The sequence below is a fragment of the Ciconia boyciana genome, chromosome 2 (genome assembly GCF_034638445.1).
Source record: "Ciconia boyciana chromosome 2, ASM3463844v1, whole genome shotgun sequence".
In the NCBI taxonomy this organism is placed as follows: domain Eukaryota; kingdom Metazoa; phylum Chordata; class Aves; order Ciconiiformes; family Ciconiidae; genus Ciconia; species Ciconia boyciana.
In genome coordinates, this window is record NC_132935.1 from 19,897,721 (window position 1) to 19,913,889 (window position 16,169).

Here is a 16,169-nt window from a genome sequence, read left to right on the forward strand (position 1 = left end):
CTTTATCACAGTATGTCTAATTTAGATTGGAATTCCCCAGCAGCAGCAGGTGGCTGCTGGTTCCTGTTTCTGGGGAGGGGATGGAGAAGAGCTGCGTGGAGAGGTGAGTGGAGGGGCCGCAGCCTCTAACCTGCCTCTCCTGGTGCTTTGCTAGGTACTTACCGTCTTCATTGAGAAGTGACATGCGCAGACAGTTTATTTAAAATTAGCAAGTAATAAATTTGGAATAGGTGAGCAGATGAATGTTATGATGAAAATAGTGTGATGGCAGTATGAAAAAGCTCATGAGCATTTGGATAAATGTCTTTTTTGTAACTACTTTGGAGCATTAACCTCCAAAAGGTTCTTAATGAGCAGCAGATAGTGTGACTTGGCCTCTGGAATAATTCCTTTCCTCTTTACCCCTCTCTTGACAAGTCGCTCTCTACCCTTCTTCCTTTATTATTGACACCAAGTGGTTGTGATCAGTAGACTTCTTTTCCCCCCAGTAGAAATGATTTTTTTTCCTTGTCCATTTAAATATGTATTTCCTGCTTGATTCCCTAGAGCTTCTGAGGTTGTCCATTTTCCCTGGGTGCTAACATTGGTCCCAAAACATAAATGAAGGCTTGGAGTTCTTTCTCTCTAAATGAGAGCAGCAGGGTCTTCTAGGTATCATTAATGTTGGTTTAGATGGGGGGAACCTTTGGGAACCGTGGCGGTGCTGCAAGTATGGTGGCAACAGCAAAAAATACCACTTGGCAACAGACAAGAGACACTTTGTTTTAATGCTTGGTTTCTTTTGAAGAAGTTGTTAGTTCTGTCTGAGATAAGTTTTAAATTTGTGTGATCCTCTCCCTCTTTGTCTTGTGTGACTGTATCAGAGACTCACGTGATCATGTTGGTCAATTATTTGCAATTAACTTTATGTCAGTTTTGCTTTGTAAATCCGTATGAAACACGGTGAGACTGTTTTATCTGTGATACTCCTGACGAAATGTATTTTTAATATTCTGTGTTTCTGCCAAGTGAACATGGATGCTTTCAGGATGTTTTGTGGCCAAGCTGAGTCTTTGTATCAGTATTCATTCTGCGCAATCCTTGCTTAAAATCTTAGCTCATCTGGGGTCCTGCTTGTCATTTGATACGGGATCACTTCTCTTCCTTCAGCCACTGCCTTCCTTGGGCTTGGATGTCAGCCACAGAACTTGGATGATGTCAAACGATGAAAAAACATTCTCCCAGCAGCTTCGTCTGGCTCGGCTGCTACCGAGCATTTGCCCGTCTCATGTGTGTTTTCCTCATAAGTTGCACTTGGTTTTGAAGAGGCCACGCACGCTTACCTTGTCAGCTGGGCAGAGGGCGCGATCTTAAACATTGCAAATGAATCATCTGCCCACGGGTCCGTGGCTGAGCGACTGCTGCGAGATGGAGTGAGGCTACCTTTGGTAGTTCCAGTTGCAGTGTTTGCCTTGTAAGAAATAAGATCCTTAGGGCGGGGTGTTATCCTTGGGTTTTGTGTACATGTCCTTTTGATACCAAGCCAGTTGTGTATTGGATCGAAGACAGCCTGGATGTGCTAAACTCAGTCTGTTTAGCTTTTCATTTTAAAAGGAAGTTGGTTTGGGATATACTTTTTTTTCTATTTTCTGCCTCTGAATAGCTCAGCTTTTAGATTTCTCCTTATGAAAAAGACTTATTACATGGTACATTTATAATGATGCCCAAACTTTCCTTCAGCCTTTCTTCAGAAGCCAGCCGCCTGAATTTCTGCAGGTCATGCAGCAGCGCTTTGTTAACTGAGATGCAGCTTTGCAGGAAGCACTTGTGCATTTAATAATCAGTTCAGCAAAAGACTTTATGAGCCAGAGAACCTGTTTTATTCCCATAGCAAATGGTTCCTCTTTTCTTGGGCTTACCTGCAAATCGCCTTTTTAACTAGACTGCATAGTACTACGGGCCATTGAAAAACAGTGGCATCTCTGTATATGAATGATTGTGACTCACTCCAACAAAGTTTTCAGAAACAGGAGTTGAAGCTTCTTTTTTGCTTTTTTTTTTCAAATCTCAAGGTCTGGGTTCAGTGCTTATTTCATAACTTGTTCTTTTCTGGTGTAAAGATTTTTTTAAAATCTTGTTCTTGACATGCGTGGCACAATAAATAAGTTCCGGTACTGCGGCTGCACTGTAAGCTCTGGGGTGTAGGTGCTGCAACAGGGATCTCAGTGTTACCGTTCCCTGCTTACTTGCTCCTGTGCACAGTCCCCTTGAACTCGAAGATTATTTGCCAGTTGGCCCAGCTGGTGATGGATGCTGGGGCTGAGTTTGCAGTGCATATGTCAAAATAACCAGCATGTAGGCTTTAGGCAGGCTTATTTAAGTCAATGTGAATGCGCTACCCATGTTGCTAGCCACAGACCAGAGGAGAAGGGAATTTGTATGGATGTTACTGGACGAAATGCTGTACCTTCTCACACTCCAGTAAAAAATTTATTTGCTAAGCATTGAAGTAGGTTGTATTGTAAATCAGCTAGCCTTGGAAGCTACACTATTAAAATGTGTGTACTTAAATATATATTTCTGAATAGGAAAAGGTAGAGGAAAACAAATTTGCACTATTTTAATAAGTCAACAGATTGAGGCTAGAGAGTTATTATGAATTACTGAAAATAATTACCCCTATTATTTGTGTGTGTGTATATATATATATGTATGTATATATATATGTATTATTATGGGAACAGTGATCTCTCCCATTCTTCTTGTTTCTTGTTATAAGAAGTAATATTTTGTTTAAATAGTTCCTTGCTGGTTTGTTTGTTTTTTTTTTTATTCTGAGTTACTGAATGAGATACGCTTAAAAGTCCTCAAGTATGTGATACTGAAAGTTAGCTTCTCTTTCCTGCAGTCCTTTATGCTATGCTTTTCCACAGTCTTTTTGCCATTTTTTCAAACTTCTGAAGTGGAGGTCTTCTCCAGCACATTTCTTTGCAGCACACTGTAAGGCAGTTCAGTAATCACTGTAATATTATTTTACAAAAACATTGAAACAAAGTCTGCTTTCAAAAATGCACGTATGGCCTTTGCATAAGGGCGACACTGGTGACATGCTTCCTTTTCTCACTGCTGCTTCCCTGGAGAATTTCCTGCTGGGCTGGCTTACGTGCAATAATTTATTATTGCTTCATATTGTGAACCACCAGTTTTGTTTCTGCGGTGCAGAGATCTGTTCCAAACATGGAAATGAGAGAAGGGCTTAGGTACTAAAGAGCAAAGCCTGCCCGTTCCTCAGTTTTTGGCCTTTCCCTGCTTCCCTTTCAACTTCACTATTTATTCCCTCTTACTAAGTAACGATCTTTTTGTTTCTGTGCCACACAACAACATCTGGAAGCCAAAATATTTGACCTTTTGAATGTTTGTTGTCACCTTTTTATGTATCTGTCAGCACTGTGAACCTTTAAAGCCTGACCCAGAGCCTCCTGAGGTCAGTAGAAGAGTTGCCGTTGTCTCTGGCACATTTTGGATGGTGTCCTGAGAACAGTCAGTACCTCACCCTTTCTACTACCCTGTTTGTCACAGCTTGCTCTGTACTATGGACTGAGTTCTAAGCTATGTCATGTATTTTCTTCACCACCAATGCGTAATCTAATAATTTTGTTTTAAAGTGGTTTACATGCAATTTTCTATTGAGTTTAATGTTGCCGTGCATATTGAAGAACATCACAACTTGTAGCAGAAATGAGCCTTTAATCAAAAGTCTTTGATTTCTTTTGTATTAAAAGAGAATCTTGATATTCTAAAAGAAATTCTACGTGACATGTTTTTACCCTACATTTATAGGATTAATATAAATCCTTGAAATTTTGGAACGGTGTTTTGGCATGTATGTATCAAATACAGTGTGTGGGTTCTATGGTGATGCTAAGTGCCATTCTGGGTTTGGTGGCAATTAAAAAAAATGAAAAATATGCATGAAGTAACAATGGACAGAATATATGTGGTTTCCATGCATCATTAGAAGGTAAACAGGACAACCTTAGGAGGTGATGTTGAAGCTGTGAAGGTCACAGACATACGCTGTCAGCCATAGAGGCAGAGCTATATCAGAATGAAGAAGTATAACATGTTGTACCATTTGAGGAACAGGTACAAATTTCTATGTGGTCTGTTTAAGGTTTTTATTTTAAAAAATGGTACCTCCAAAATTGGATAGAATATTTAATTTCTTCCTATGCTGCATAATAGAATTAAACACATAAAAGCACACACACAAAACCCCATCTATATATACATATATTTTACATAGTGATGATACGAAATGGGTATTATTTCTTACACTTGATGTAGTCGAGGCTCTCCCGCCAGAGGTAGCAGCAGTGGCTCTACTTCCAGCTATTGGTCTCAGGAAAGGTTAGTGAGGTCTACTAAAGCGCTTAAAAATTCCTGCCAAACAGCCAAGATTCTTCTTTGTCTGTTTTTCAGGCTCTTTCCTCTCCTGGCCTTTAGTTAAAACTTTTCTTTAAAGTTTTCAAATAGCTTTTCAGTCCTTCATCATCTGAAACCCCTTGTCCAGATGTTACCTGTGATGTGATATCAAAACTCTAGGAGCTGTGCTATTCCTGACCACAGTGCTCTCCTGGTAACAGAACTATTTTTATTGATGTTTTTACTAGTAAGCCTTGATGCTTTTGTTCTGTAGTACTAATACCATTAGTGGTGCTATAAAGGTAATGATAAAGCCAGCAAACCACTATTATATAGTCCTTTTTTCACATGGTTTCCCAGAACTCACATCAGTCCTGCTTGTTAGTGAAATGTTCAAATAGAAGGAAGATTAGTAGATTTGCTGCTGAAGTCAATTAAAATTTGCTGCTTCAGTGTAACTTAGTGTCCTGGTTTCGGCTGGGATAGAGTTAATTTTCTTCCTAGTAGCTGGTATAGTGCTGTGTTTTGGATTTAGTATGAGAATAATGTTGATAACACACTGATGTTTTAGTTGTTGCTAAGTAGTGCTTACACTAAGTCAAGGACTTTTCAGCTTCTCATGCTCTACCGACTGAGAAGGCTGGAGATGCTCAAGAAGCTGGGAGGGGGCACAGCCAGGACAGCTGACCCAGCTGGCCAAAGGGCTATTCCATACCATATGACATCATGCTCAGTATATAAACTGGGGGGAGTTGGCTGGGGGGCAGCAATCACTGCTCGGGGACTGGCTGGGCATCGGTTGGCGGTTGGTGAGCAATTGCATTGTGCATCACTTGTTTTGTACATTCTTTTATAATTATTATTATTATTTTCCCTTCCTTTTCTGTCCTATTAAACTGTCTTTATCTCAACCCACAAATCTTACTTTTTTTCTTTCCCAATTCTCTCCCCCATCCCACTGGGGGCGGGGGAGCGAGCGAAAGGCCGTGTGGTGTTTTAGCTGCCTGCCAGGTTAAACCACAACATTTAGCTGTTGTACAGTCAGATGTCAAGAGCTGAGACCTTTAAGGACATGTTTATGGGAAATACTGCATAGTAAAAGATGCCCAAGCTGTAGGAGTGGGTCAGTCCATCTTCTTTCACCTTCCTCTCCCCTGTTCTACATAATCTGAGCCTGTCACCTTTCATGCCATGCTGTGAGTGAGCAGAGAGGACCTCTTGCTGAATTCAGTGAGCAGCTTCCATACTAAATTTTCAGTAGTGACCATAAATTTTCAGTAGTGACCTCTGGATGTGATGGAAGCAAGGTCAGGGGGGCCGGTGAGGAACGGGTATAAAAGTTGCCTGTATATTAATGATAGGAACCTCAGCAACAAGCAAAGGGGGTTGAAGATATTTAGTTTTGATTTTACTTACTTCACTACTGGGTTAGATTTTATGACTAGAACAGTAAAATCAATAGTTCCAGCTTGAAAGATGGACTGGGAAAAACAGCGCGGTTGCTAGCTGTGGAGCATCTGAAAAATGTAGAGGAAAAGTATGATCCTAAGTATGTAGGTTGTACAGCACCTCTGGAAATCATTTCATCCAACCTCCTTTTTAAAGCAGGACTGTTTCCAGCGCTACATCTCATCAGCCATGGCTTTTTCTATCCGAGTCTAGAAAACCTTCAAGGACAAGAGTTTGCACAGCCTCTCTGGGTGACCTCAGGGAGTGGTGGAGCTGCTAGCCTTCCTTCGTTCACAGGCAAAATGGAGCATAGTTAATTCAAGTTCTGTCTGCAGAGACATAGAGATTAAATGTGGAATCAATTTGCTTAGCAGGATTTTGTATAAGTAGGCCTCCTCTCTTTTCCTGACAGGGCTATAGTTTTGGTTGCTCTTGTGCTTTGCTTCAGTGTGCTTGACTTCTGGTACGACACTTGCTTCACAAGCACATGATATTCTGATTAATTTTATTAAATACCAACTCCAACAGATCTTAAAAATAGCTGTAAAATGAGTTTAGAATTAATCAGAAGGACCAAAACGAGTAGCATTTTTAGGACTCTACTTTTAGTGAAGTTACTAAATATTTTTTTCAACAGTCTGTGTGATTTTGCAGGTTTGCAGGTGGCAAATTGTTTGTAGCAAATGACTAATCTTCTAGAGTACATAAAATCACCTACTGGAATGGCTGCAGTAAAAATGAAATGCTTTAGTATGAATAGGAGCTGAGGAGAATATTCACACTTCTTACCTTAAGCTGTGCTCCCTAAATCGTTGCTGGGCAGGTGAGGGTGCCTCCAGCGGGCCATGCGATGTCGTGGTGAGGTAGGAGTCAGACTCCTGTCCATTGAGAGCCTGATGGTGTGCATGTGAATATGCTCCACGTCTGTCTTTCTATGTGTACTACTTATTTTATACTATTATGTTTCATCCCGCTGCTTTTACTGTGGTCCTTTGTGTCATCCAGTCGTTCCAGAACGATATTGTAAATCTCCTGTTAGCCGTGTTTTCTGACTGGGCAGTGAGCCCTTACCCCTCGCTCGTTCAGCTGCCCAAGTCAGAACGGTGGTTGTGCTGGTCAATGGAAAGAGATGAGATCCTCCAGGCAGTGACTCAGAGCAGTGGGATGACTGGAGAAGCCTCAGTTGGGCTGTTGTTCTGACTCATCCTCCAGAGGAGCCTCTTTCTCTCCATTTAAAACAGAAGGAGCCTTAGCAGGTGGAAGCTAGGTGATATATTCCCTTCAGTGTCTGTCAGCAGCTTTCATTAATGCATAACACACCCCTGTGCTACAAGACCAGCCACAAAAAGAAGACTAAAGCAACACAGAGGGGGACAAAAAATGTGGAGCAGACAAGCAGATTGGAAGATTATCCTGAAAAATTCTGAAATACCCTTGGTGGCTCACTGTCAATAGCCAGCTCTCAGTGCACCATCCTGGCAGAGCTATGGCTACACAGGCTAACAGATCCCAGGATGAACAGAAAGGGAACTATCAGGTAAAAGTCAGGAAACTGTTTTTGCCTTGGTACACTGAACTTTTAAAAGTTCATTAGAGGCCCATGTTTAATTCTGGAATCCACATTTCCTAGTCGAAATGCAGATTATGTACAGCCTGAACGTTGGTCAAGGGACCTTAAGAGAAGATGAAAGTAGGACCATAGACAAGGGGTCAGATAGGGGATGGACAGGTCAGACCCATAAAAGTGCATAACTAGATCTGGCAGCTAGGAGTGAGGGTAAAAATAAGTCAGTGGTTCCTCAGCGAGAGCATCATTAATTATTTGGATGCATTATATAAGGAGGTTGTAAATTCAGTATTTCTTGAAGTCTTCAGGAAAAGGCAGTATTTTTCTAAAGAAGGCTCTAAAGCATATTCCAGTGAAATTTCTAAAGCCTCTGCGCCCAGAAAATCAGAGGAAATTATCACATCACAACGTATGGCCTTAAAGTCTATGAGAACAATATTATTGTCAGTTGTTAGAGTATTATTATCTTTAACACTGTTGTTTATACTTTGACTTCACTATTTGAAAGCTAGTCAGTGCATGCAAATGTCAGAGTGCTCTGAGCAACTTCCCTGGTTGTTTGTTTGAGGAGACACTATCCCGTGCTTGGCTTCGAAACTTGGCAAGCGTGTCTGATCTGGGAGAGGGGTTGGACACAGAGTTTCAGTGATGAAATCCAGCTGATGTTCAAAGGGAAAGGCTACTCCCAGAATGCTCTTAGGAGGCCACTGTGAAAAAAGACACCATGAATATTGCTAAGAAAGCAATGAAAGTCGTGTGTTACAAATTTATGTGTTTTTCCCTCTTGTGCAAGTAAATAATAGAGGCAAGACCAGAAGTATGGACTTCCACAGCAGTATTTGCCAGCTTTCTCCCTTCTATCGTCCTGATGCTCACGTGCCTGAAAAGGTAAATCAGGTCTATCTGTATTCCTGAGAAGTCTGGACTTGAAATCCTTACTGGGGCAAAACTCTTGCCAAGTTATAAGACTGAATCCTTAGCTGACCTTGCTGAAAACTACATTCACATCATGTCCTCAGCAGAAAGTGAATCCCATCATGGGCTCGTCTGCTCCTGTTATCCCCTTGGCAATTTTGGAGATATATTCCTTATCTTGGCCCATTTCTGGGCTGGTGGAGGTCTTCACCTCCTTCTGTCTGAGTTGTCAGCGGGGTTTTGGAGGAGTTTTCAGGTCTGTGGGAAATGCTGAACGCACACTGCTGTGGTTGCATCCTTCCTCCTGCAGACGAGAGCAGAGGTGTTCGCTGCGGCAGTGCGCAGGGCGGGCGATGGGGCTGTCTGCAGGACGGAGGGGGCACCAGCGTGATGTGCGGTCAGGGACCACGGGGAAGTCTGCTGTCTTCTGCAGGGAGTTCACCTACAATATTAAATACAATTAAATAGCCTGTTAAGGCTTCGGTAGCAGGGAAGAACGAAGATAAGTGCAGGCAATTTGGCTTGCACTGAGCAGTTGGATAGCGCCTCGGTGTTCACCAGGACTTTTCCCTGTGCCAGAACGGTGAGTTGCATGCCGGGTGGGAGCTGTATTCCCACAGTGTACAGCAGAGCTTTGCTTGCCTTTGGTGGTGAGCACTGGCGTTTCGTATGCAGCTGTTCCTTTCTGCGGTAGTAAACATTTTGATTATTCAAAAGGCACCACAAAAAGCTGACACAGAAAAATGTTTCTCTGCAGCTTGCCCTAGATTTGGAAACTTTATGATTTTGTTCCCATTTCTGGCTAATACTAGGTAAAAGGAGTAGAAGTTATACATTATATAAAAAATAACAAACGATCAGAGGAGAGGGAGTACAATAAAATCATTCATGTACTTCAGCTGGAGTGGGAATGCTCACCTGGTTATTGGTGTAGGCACCAGAGGTATGAGCAGAGAAGAGCTATTGTTCTTTGTGCCAGGCTCATGTGTTCCTTTAATAAATGCCCCGTTGCAACAAAAGCTGAAGTCCTTAAGGGTAAAATGAGGATATGTAGATATGACATAATCTGATCATACAGTGTCACCAGTGTGATACCAGAGGCAATGGTGAGGGGACTGGTAATTAAAATGTTTATTTTTATATGCTATTTTTGTATGCTTTCTTTAGCTACTCTATTTTCTTATCGCAGATAGTTTTACATACTTGTTTGTTTAATGGCCTAATTCTTAACACTGTAGTTTAGTTCTTTAATTGTTTAAAGGTTTTATCAGCTTCTGAGGTTCTTCCAGGTAGCATCCCTATAGATTTCTTCACTGAGAGGGTGGTCGCTCACTGGAACAGGCTCCCCAGGGAAGTGGTCACAGCACCAAGCTTGTCAGAGTTCAAGGAGAGTCTGGATGATGCTCTTAGCCATATGGTTTAGTTTCAGGTAGTCCTGCAAGGAGCAGGGAGTTGGACTCGATGATCCTTATGGGTCCCTTCCAACTTCTATGATTCTATGATAGCTTTGGGAGTTATTTATACATAAAGTCTCCCATACAAAACACATCTGTGGGGTCTGCAGAACTGTCCAGCTATTGCAGTGATTTTATTGGTGGACAGATGAAGGAAATAAACAGTTTCTTGTCTTTTTTTTTTTTTAAACACAAAGTTTTGAAAATAATGGCACATAGAGAAACATCTAAGTAAGTGGAAAGGTCATAAGAGAAAATAAACTGCATGAACCTGCACTTTTTTCTGAATACATTTGATTATAAATGTTTGTGTGCTTCTAAAGAGAAGATGCTTTGGGCATAACTAAAGGAGCTGCTTAAATGCAATTCAGAAGCTCACTCAGCTGTGCTGATCCACTGCCCTGTAGGTAGCCTTCATTCAGCCTGCAGAAGAGACTCTGAACCTTTGGGAGAAGGAAATGGGCGCTGATCTGGGAGGAAATTGCCGCCTTCTCTCTTCTCTGTGTTGAGTTATATTGTGATGTTGGTGGGAATGGAAAGGATAAAAAGTAAACTAAAATCATGTCGGCAACAATCCTGTTTTAGTCAAGGTGAATGTGGGCTGAAAACCTTATTAGCGGTCTTCTCCTTCATGGTATTCTTCTAGGAACTAATTCTGAGTTGCAGAAGGCAGCAGCAGATGGCAAAAGGAGATGCTTGTAGTCTTAATTGAGCTGATTTGAAGGAATGAAATATGATTAAACTGGATTAGGTGCTTTGCACTGTTACTGCCCTTTGTGCCTCGGGAGGTGATTCTGGCTTGGCATCACGTCTGGCAGTTTGCAGAGGCCTGGGCAGCAACACCTCAGGCTGCTGGCTGCTGTTCCATGCTAATGCATATAGCACGCTTTGGACAGTCAGCACCTATAGGTACCTTGCTCAGCAGTGGAGGCAGGACATGGAGAAATGAGAAGCAGAACATTGAAACAAATAGGTGAGGGTAGGGTAACTGGCCAGGCACGAAGGAAAACTGGTTCACATGAACGGATGAGGTTGTTTTACTGTACTGAGGGAGCAGTAGTTAACAGCAAAAGCTGCTCTTTTCTGTGGAGGGGAGGTGGGCAGGGAGGGGGTTAGATCATTACAGGGTGCCCCTTTTGCCTCATAAATGCATAGTCATATACTGACTTTTTAAACAGTCTGCCCATGCAAAACTCAATGCAAGATCAGGCTTGACCTAAATTATGAACAGGGTGGAAGTGGTAAGTGCAATATGGTCATGCAAATTACTTGGCTTGGTTGCAGGTACTTCTTGGAGTTTCATGTTAGGTAAAGCTAATGCACCGGGAGCAGAGTGCAATTGCATAATTAAGATGGCAGCTTTCATTTCGTCCTGGGAAAGAACAAACAATTACATTTCTCCAGGAGAGTAAATATTCAAGGCTTCCCAGTGTCAGAGTAGCCTGTTTGGTTTTGTTGTATATCTCTAAAACCACCATGACTTTCAGGGGAGCTGTGATTACTCAAGATTACAGGAGATGTGATTAGATGAAGGGGATGTTTGATATGTGGATTTCACCTAAACTCAGACTCCTTACTTTGCATTTAATTGTTAAGAGCTGGAGTGTTTGTGTTCCTGGAGGTCAGGAACGCGGGTCTATTCCCGAGGTGGATGCTGATGCCATGAAGCGCTGGTGTGCCCTCAGAGGAATTCGGCTTTACACAAAAGCAGTCTGTGTATAACACATCCTCTTCAGAGCCAGGTGCCTCACAGCCACTTGTCAAGAATGGAAGAGCTCTGTGATCATGGTTGCTTTAAAAGGAAAAACAATTTTGAGAAACCTTTATTAATTCCAGTTAAATGGAAATCCTGACTTTGTGCATATGGGCTGTAGGTTGTTCTCTTGTTGTTCAGATAGGAACATATCTTGAAGGAGAGCACGTGTCCCATGCTTGCTTTTTATCCGGTGTGTGCTATGCAAGCCATTCTTTTGTCTTATGTGCATTTCTTCATGCCATAATATTCCCTAACCTAGCTAAGTCAAAATAATTTATCTTAGATCTGTGTTTTCATTATGTAGCCCCTGATTTTGTATTTTGTCAGACTTAGTGAAACAAGCACTTGTCATTTTAGTCTCCCATAAGGTATTCAAGACTTCTTCACAAAATGGGAGACACTAATAGCTTCTCACCAGATTTCAGAGCCACGGTTGTGCATATCAGGTAACTGACTGTAAACAGTTGTAGTCCAAACACATTTGGGTTTTTTTTTATTCTGCTAATGTTCATGTACTTATTAGTTAGAAATTTTGATGTTTTCCTTTTTCTCTTCAGATGACACTGGCTGTCCTAGTAGCCAGTCAGTATCTCCAGTTAAGACTCCTTCTGATGCTGGAAACAGCCCAATCAGTTTTTGCACTGGTAGCGATGGAGACTTCTCCAGGAAGAAATTCAATCCAGGGACAATGAGCGAAGGGAACCCACAGCTGGCTCGATATAAGAAGGAGACAAAGACAAGCCTTGTAAAGCCTGGTGAGTATAGTATAGTTCCTTTCACTTCTTTAATTACACTCTCTAATTGACTAGTACATCTACAGGTGTCTAAATACATTGTGTTGTGCTGCCTGTGATACAACTAATGCTGACAGCAAATAAAAAAAAAAGTTGGGTTCTTTCTGTGGAGCCACCTGCAAGATTTGAAAACGCTATCGGTATTAGCTTTTTCATGGAAATATCATTAATTGACATCTTCACTTTCTTTTATGAGATTGGATGGTGATGTCAAATAACAACTGAAATTGATTTTATGCCACTTCATGGTAATTGCAGACATATTTCACTGGCCAAAGATAAATGAGTCTTACTATTGAAGCAAAGAATTACAGTCTTCTGATGTTAGATTTATTGTTGGATCCTGCCTAAAGTTTATGCTGCCAGGCTGTGATAGCTCTGGGGATACAACATGTCAAACCAAGGCAAGATAACGGGCAGCCTACGTGTGGGAGTTAGGCAAATGTAGATCCATACTGCGCTGGCTGAACCAAGAGCATGTCTCCCATTACCTCGGGCTAATGGGCCTCCTCAGACCATCGACTAAATCAGCACCTGCTTGTCGCACATCCAAGACTAAATATCCTGGTGTGTCCTTGGCTGCTCTAATTTTAATGAGTATATATAAAATATTTTTGTGATTCATGTACAGGCAGCTCTTGATTACAAGTGGTCAGGATATCTGTGCTGTTATTTAATTAATTGTGGAGACAGAGAGGGTGTTTTGACCCTGTACAGAGCAGCTGCAGAACTGGCATGGTTTATGAGCTCAAGTACCTCCTGGCTATACTGTTTCCAGAGTCGTTTTACCTCTGGAAGCAATTTAGATACTTTCACGAGGAGACAGCTCAGATTTACCAGCACCATGTTTAATCCAGAAACATAGAGAGTTTGTTGCAAAAACTCTTCACCAGCTTGGTCGTTGGAAAGCTGATTAAATCTGACTTACCACTATCCTTGCAAAGATCTTCAGCTGATTTCATAGCACCCATGTTACTTGTTACCGATGTTACCATACCCTTTACAGGGTTCCAAGTCTCCCATTGCTCTGCATAATGGGAAATAATATTTTTTCAAGGTTTGTTTTCTGTTCCATTAAAATCAAGGAATCCAAGGCATGTAGAAGGCAGTGAATATGGTATATGGCAGTCAAATCTGCAGCCGTGGCTATCACAACCATTTTCTTTGTGAATATGGATGTAGCTTAGTGTGCTGGTTTTGGCTGGGATAGAGTTAATTTTCTTCACAGTAGCTAGTATGGGGCTATGTTTTGGATTTGTGATGGAAACAGTGTTGATAACACAGGGATGTTTTACTGCTGAGCAGTGCTTACACAGAGTCAAGGCCTTTTCTGCTTCTCACCCCACCCCACCAGCGAGTAGGCTGGGGGTGCACAAGAAGCTGGGAGGGGACACAGCAGGGACAGCTGACCCCGACTGACCAAAGCGATATCCCATAACATATGATGTCATGCTCAGCATATAAAGCTGGGTGAAGAAGAAGGAAGGGGGGGACATTCAGAGTGATGGCGTTTGTCTTGCCAAGTAACCATTACACCTGATGGAGCCCTGCTTTCCTGGAGATGGCTGAACACCTGCCTGCCCATGGGAAGCAGTGAATTAATTCCTTGCTTTGCTTTGCTTGTGCGTGCTGCTTTTGCTTTCCCTATTAAACTGTCTTTATCTCAACCCATGAGTTTTCTCACTTTTACCCTTCTGATTCTCTCCCCCATACCACTGGAGGGGAGTGAGCGAGTGGCTATGTGGGGCTTAGTTGCTGGCTGGGGCTAAACCACGACACTTAGCAAAATGTGGATAAAGAATTTTGAAAGGTTTTTTTTCTGCTGAAGAGTCCTATACACATGGGAAAAGAGTTATGCACTTTTTTTAATAAATTACTTCATTGTTTTTGATTATTACACTTAAATTGACCTATAATATCAAGCTATTAGCCTTTTGTAGTACTAGTCAGAAGTAATCTTCATTTTGGTCATTGTTTTTGATTATTACACTTAAATTGACCTATAATATCAAGCTATTAGCCTTTTGTAGTACTAGTCAGAAGTAATCTTCATTTTGGTTGATGGTATTATTTCAAATCTTTGGACAGACTTAGTTAAGGTATTTTAAAAGTATAATTTTTAAACTAAGTTTCTTTAAAATATTAGGCTTAAGTAATCATTTGACCTATGTTTGCTTGTGTCTCCTTTCTTATCTCCGTCACTGCTAAATTCTTTTGAATTTCCTGAGCAATTTCAGCAAAATTTGAAAAAGAGCACAAGAATCAGTAAGGTTGCAAGAAAGTCAGTTGAAAGGCTGAGAGGGGAAAACAAAGGCAATCTGAGTAGAATTTTAATATGCTTCAGGTGGGAAAAAAGTCAACCCAGAGCAGTCAAAAGCATTAGTCCACTGCTTGTGGAGCTGCCTTTATGCTATTCTTTGGGCAGACAGATGTACTGACATCCTCGTCCATTCATTTGAAGCTCTCATTTGTCATCTTTGCAACTTCCTCTTAATGTGACTTTATTCTTGTAGGTGGGCGATTTTCTGTAGTCATGGGTACTTCTGCATTGATTGATCTCTAAGGTTGGAAAACTTGTCTCTAGAGTTCAAGCATATCACTCCTGGGATCCATCAAAACTCTCAGAGCAGGAACTGGGTCTGATTTACAGAGTACTTCTGAGTTGCTCCTGCTAAATATCTCACACTTTTTTAGTGTAAAGCTGTCAAAAACCACATCGTAGTCAGTGTGAGAGCTGACACAGATGAGGGACATACCTGAAATGGAGAGCACAGCACGGGACAGCTGGGGTTCATTTTCCTCACTGTTGGCCACAGGGGTTAATGTAGTTCTCTCCCATTGCTATCTCTTCACTTCAGGTGGATCCAGTCCCTTCCCCATGACCTACTTGTGCATGAATTTCTGGTGACTCAGTTGGGAGGATCTAGCCCTTGTGTAAGAGGAGGCATCGTCATGTAGCAAAACACACAGGGAGTAGCAGGGGAGCAGTAGAAGGAAAGTGGGACCTGGGAGGAGAATAACAGCAACGTGTCCTTGTCGTACGTAACCTAGTTCTGCATACAGCTGGATGCATCAAACTACAGCACAAAAAGAGTTGTGCAAAATATCTTTCTCTCTACCAAAAGCCCTTACTGATTTATGGAGATAATCTCTACTTTTTATTTATCTGAAATGTCTTGAGATAATGACTACGTAGCAGGAGCCAGACATAAGAGACAAAAATCCAGCCTACCACTATCTTTTACCGACTCTGTCCTGCGCTACATTTTTGTAGGCGAGTACATCAGTCAGTGTGCACCTTCAAAATGCCTCTCATTTTGCTGAAAATTTATCTGTTTCCAGGATTGTTTTCTTGGAACATGCTGAATCTCAGAAGTAACACTCACACAAATATTTAGATAATTCAGGAAATGTCAGAGTGGGATCGCACTGAGAATGAACCCTGGGACTTTTTTTTAGGCTGTTCCCAAGCTCCAATGCTTTTCTCCTACTCTAGCAACATCACTTCATCTTTCTTTTCTATACTTCAAAATATGAAATACGACATAGCTTTTTTTTCTCTAACAGCCTAAGGCGTTGTTATGTGGATCTAAGTCATCTTCAGCTCTTGAAGTATTAACAAACTAGATTTGGATATCATTCATAATTTATGTTGTTCGCATAGCGAGCCATACTTAATCCTGGAATGCATTATCACTGCATCTTGCTTAACCTCTGAAAGATTTATGATCATGAAGAAGTTATTCATTTGGGATAGTTGGTAATGTTTTTTATTGTGCATTAAATCTGAATCACAGTGGTGTTATAGGTGAATTTGGCTTAAAATCAGT

General features: G+C 41.5%; 1 protein-coding gene across 6 annotated transcripts in view; it reads left to right on the forward strand.

Moving 5' to 3' along the window:
- SYBU (syntabulin) overlaps positions 1-16,169 on the forward strand; it is a 40,658-nt gene that overhangs the window by 2,650 nt on the left and 21,839 nt on the right. For 4 of the 6 annotated variants that reach the window (XM_072852015.1, XM_072852009.1, XM_072852011.1 and 1 more), the window contains one exon: positions 12,103-12,300. The exons of 1 other annotated variant lie outside the window; for it this stretch is intronic. In XM_072852015.1, coding sequence (XP_072708116.1) covers positions 12,103-12,300 — 198 coding nt within the window. Of the gene's footprint in view, positions 1-11,969; positions 11,992-12,102; positions 12,301-16,169 lie in introns of those variants that run through there. One more of the 6 variants, XM_072852014.1, reaches the window with a different exon arrangement.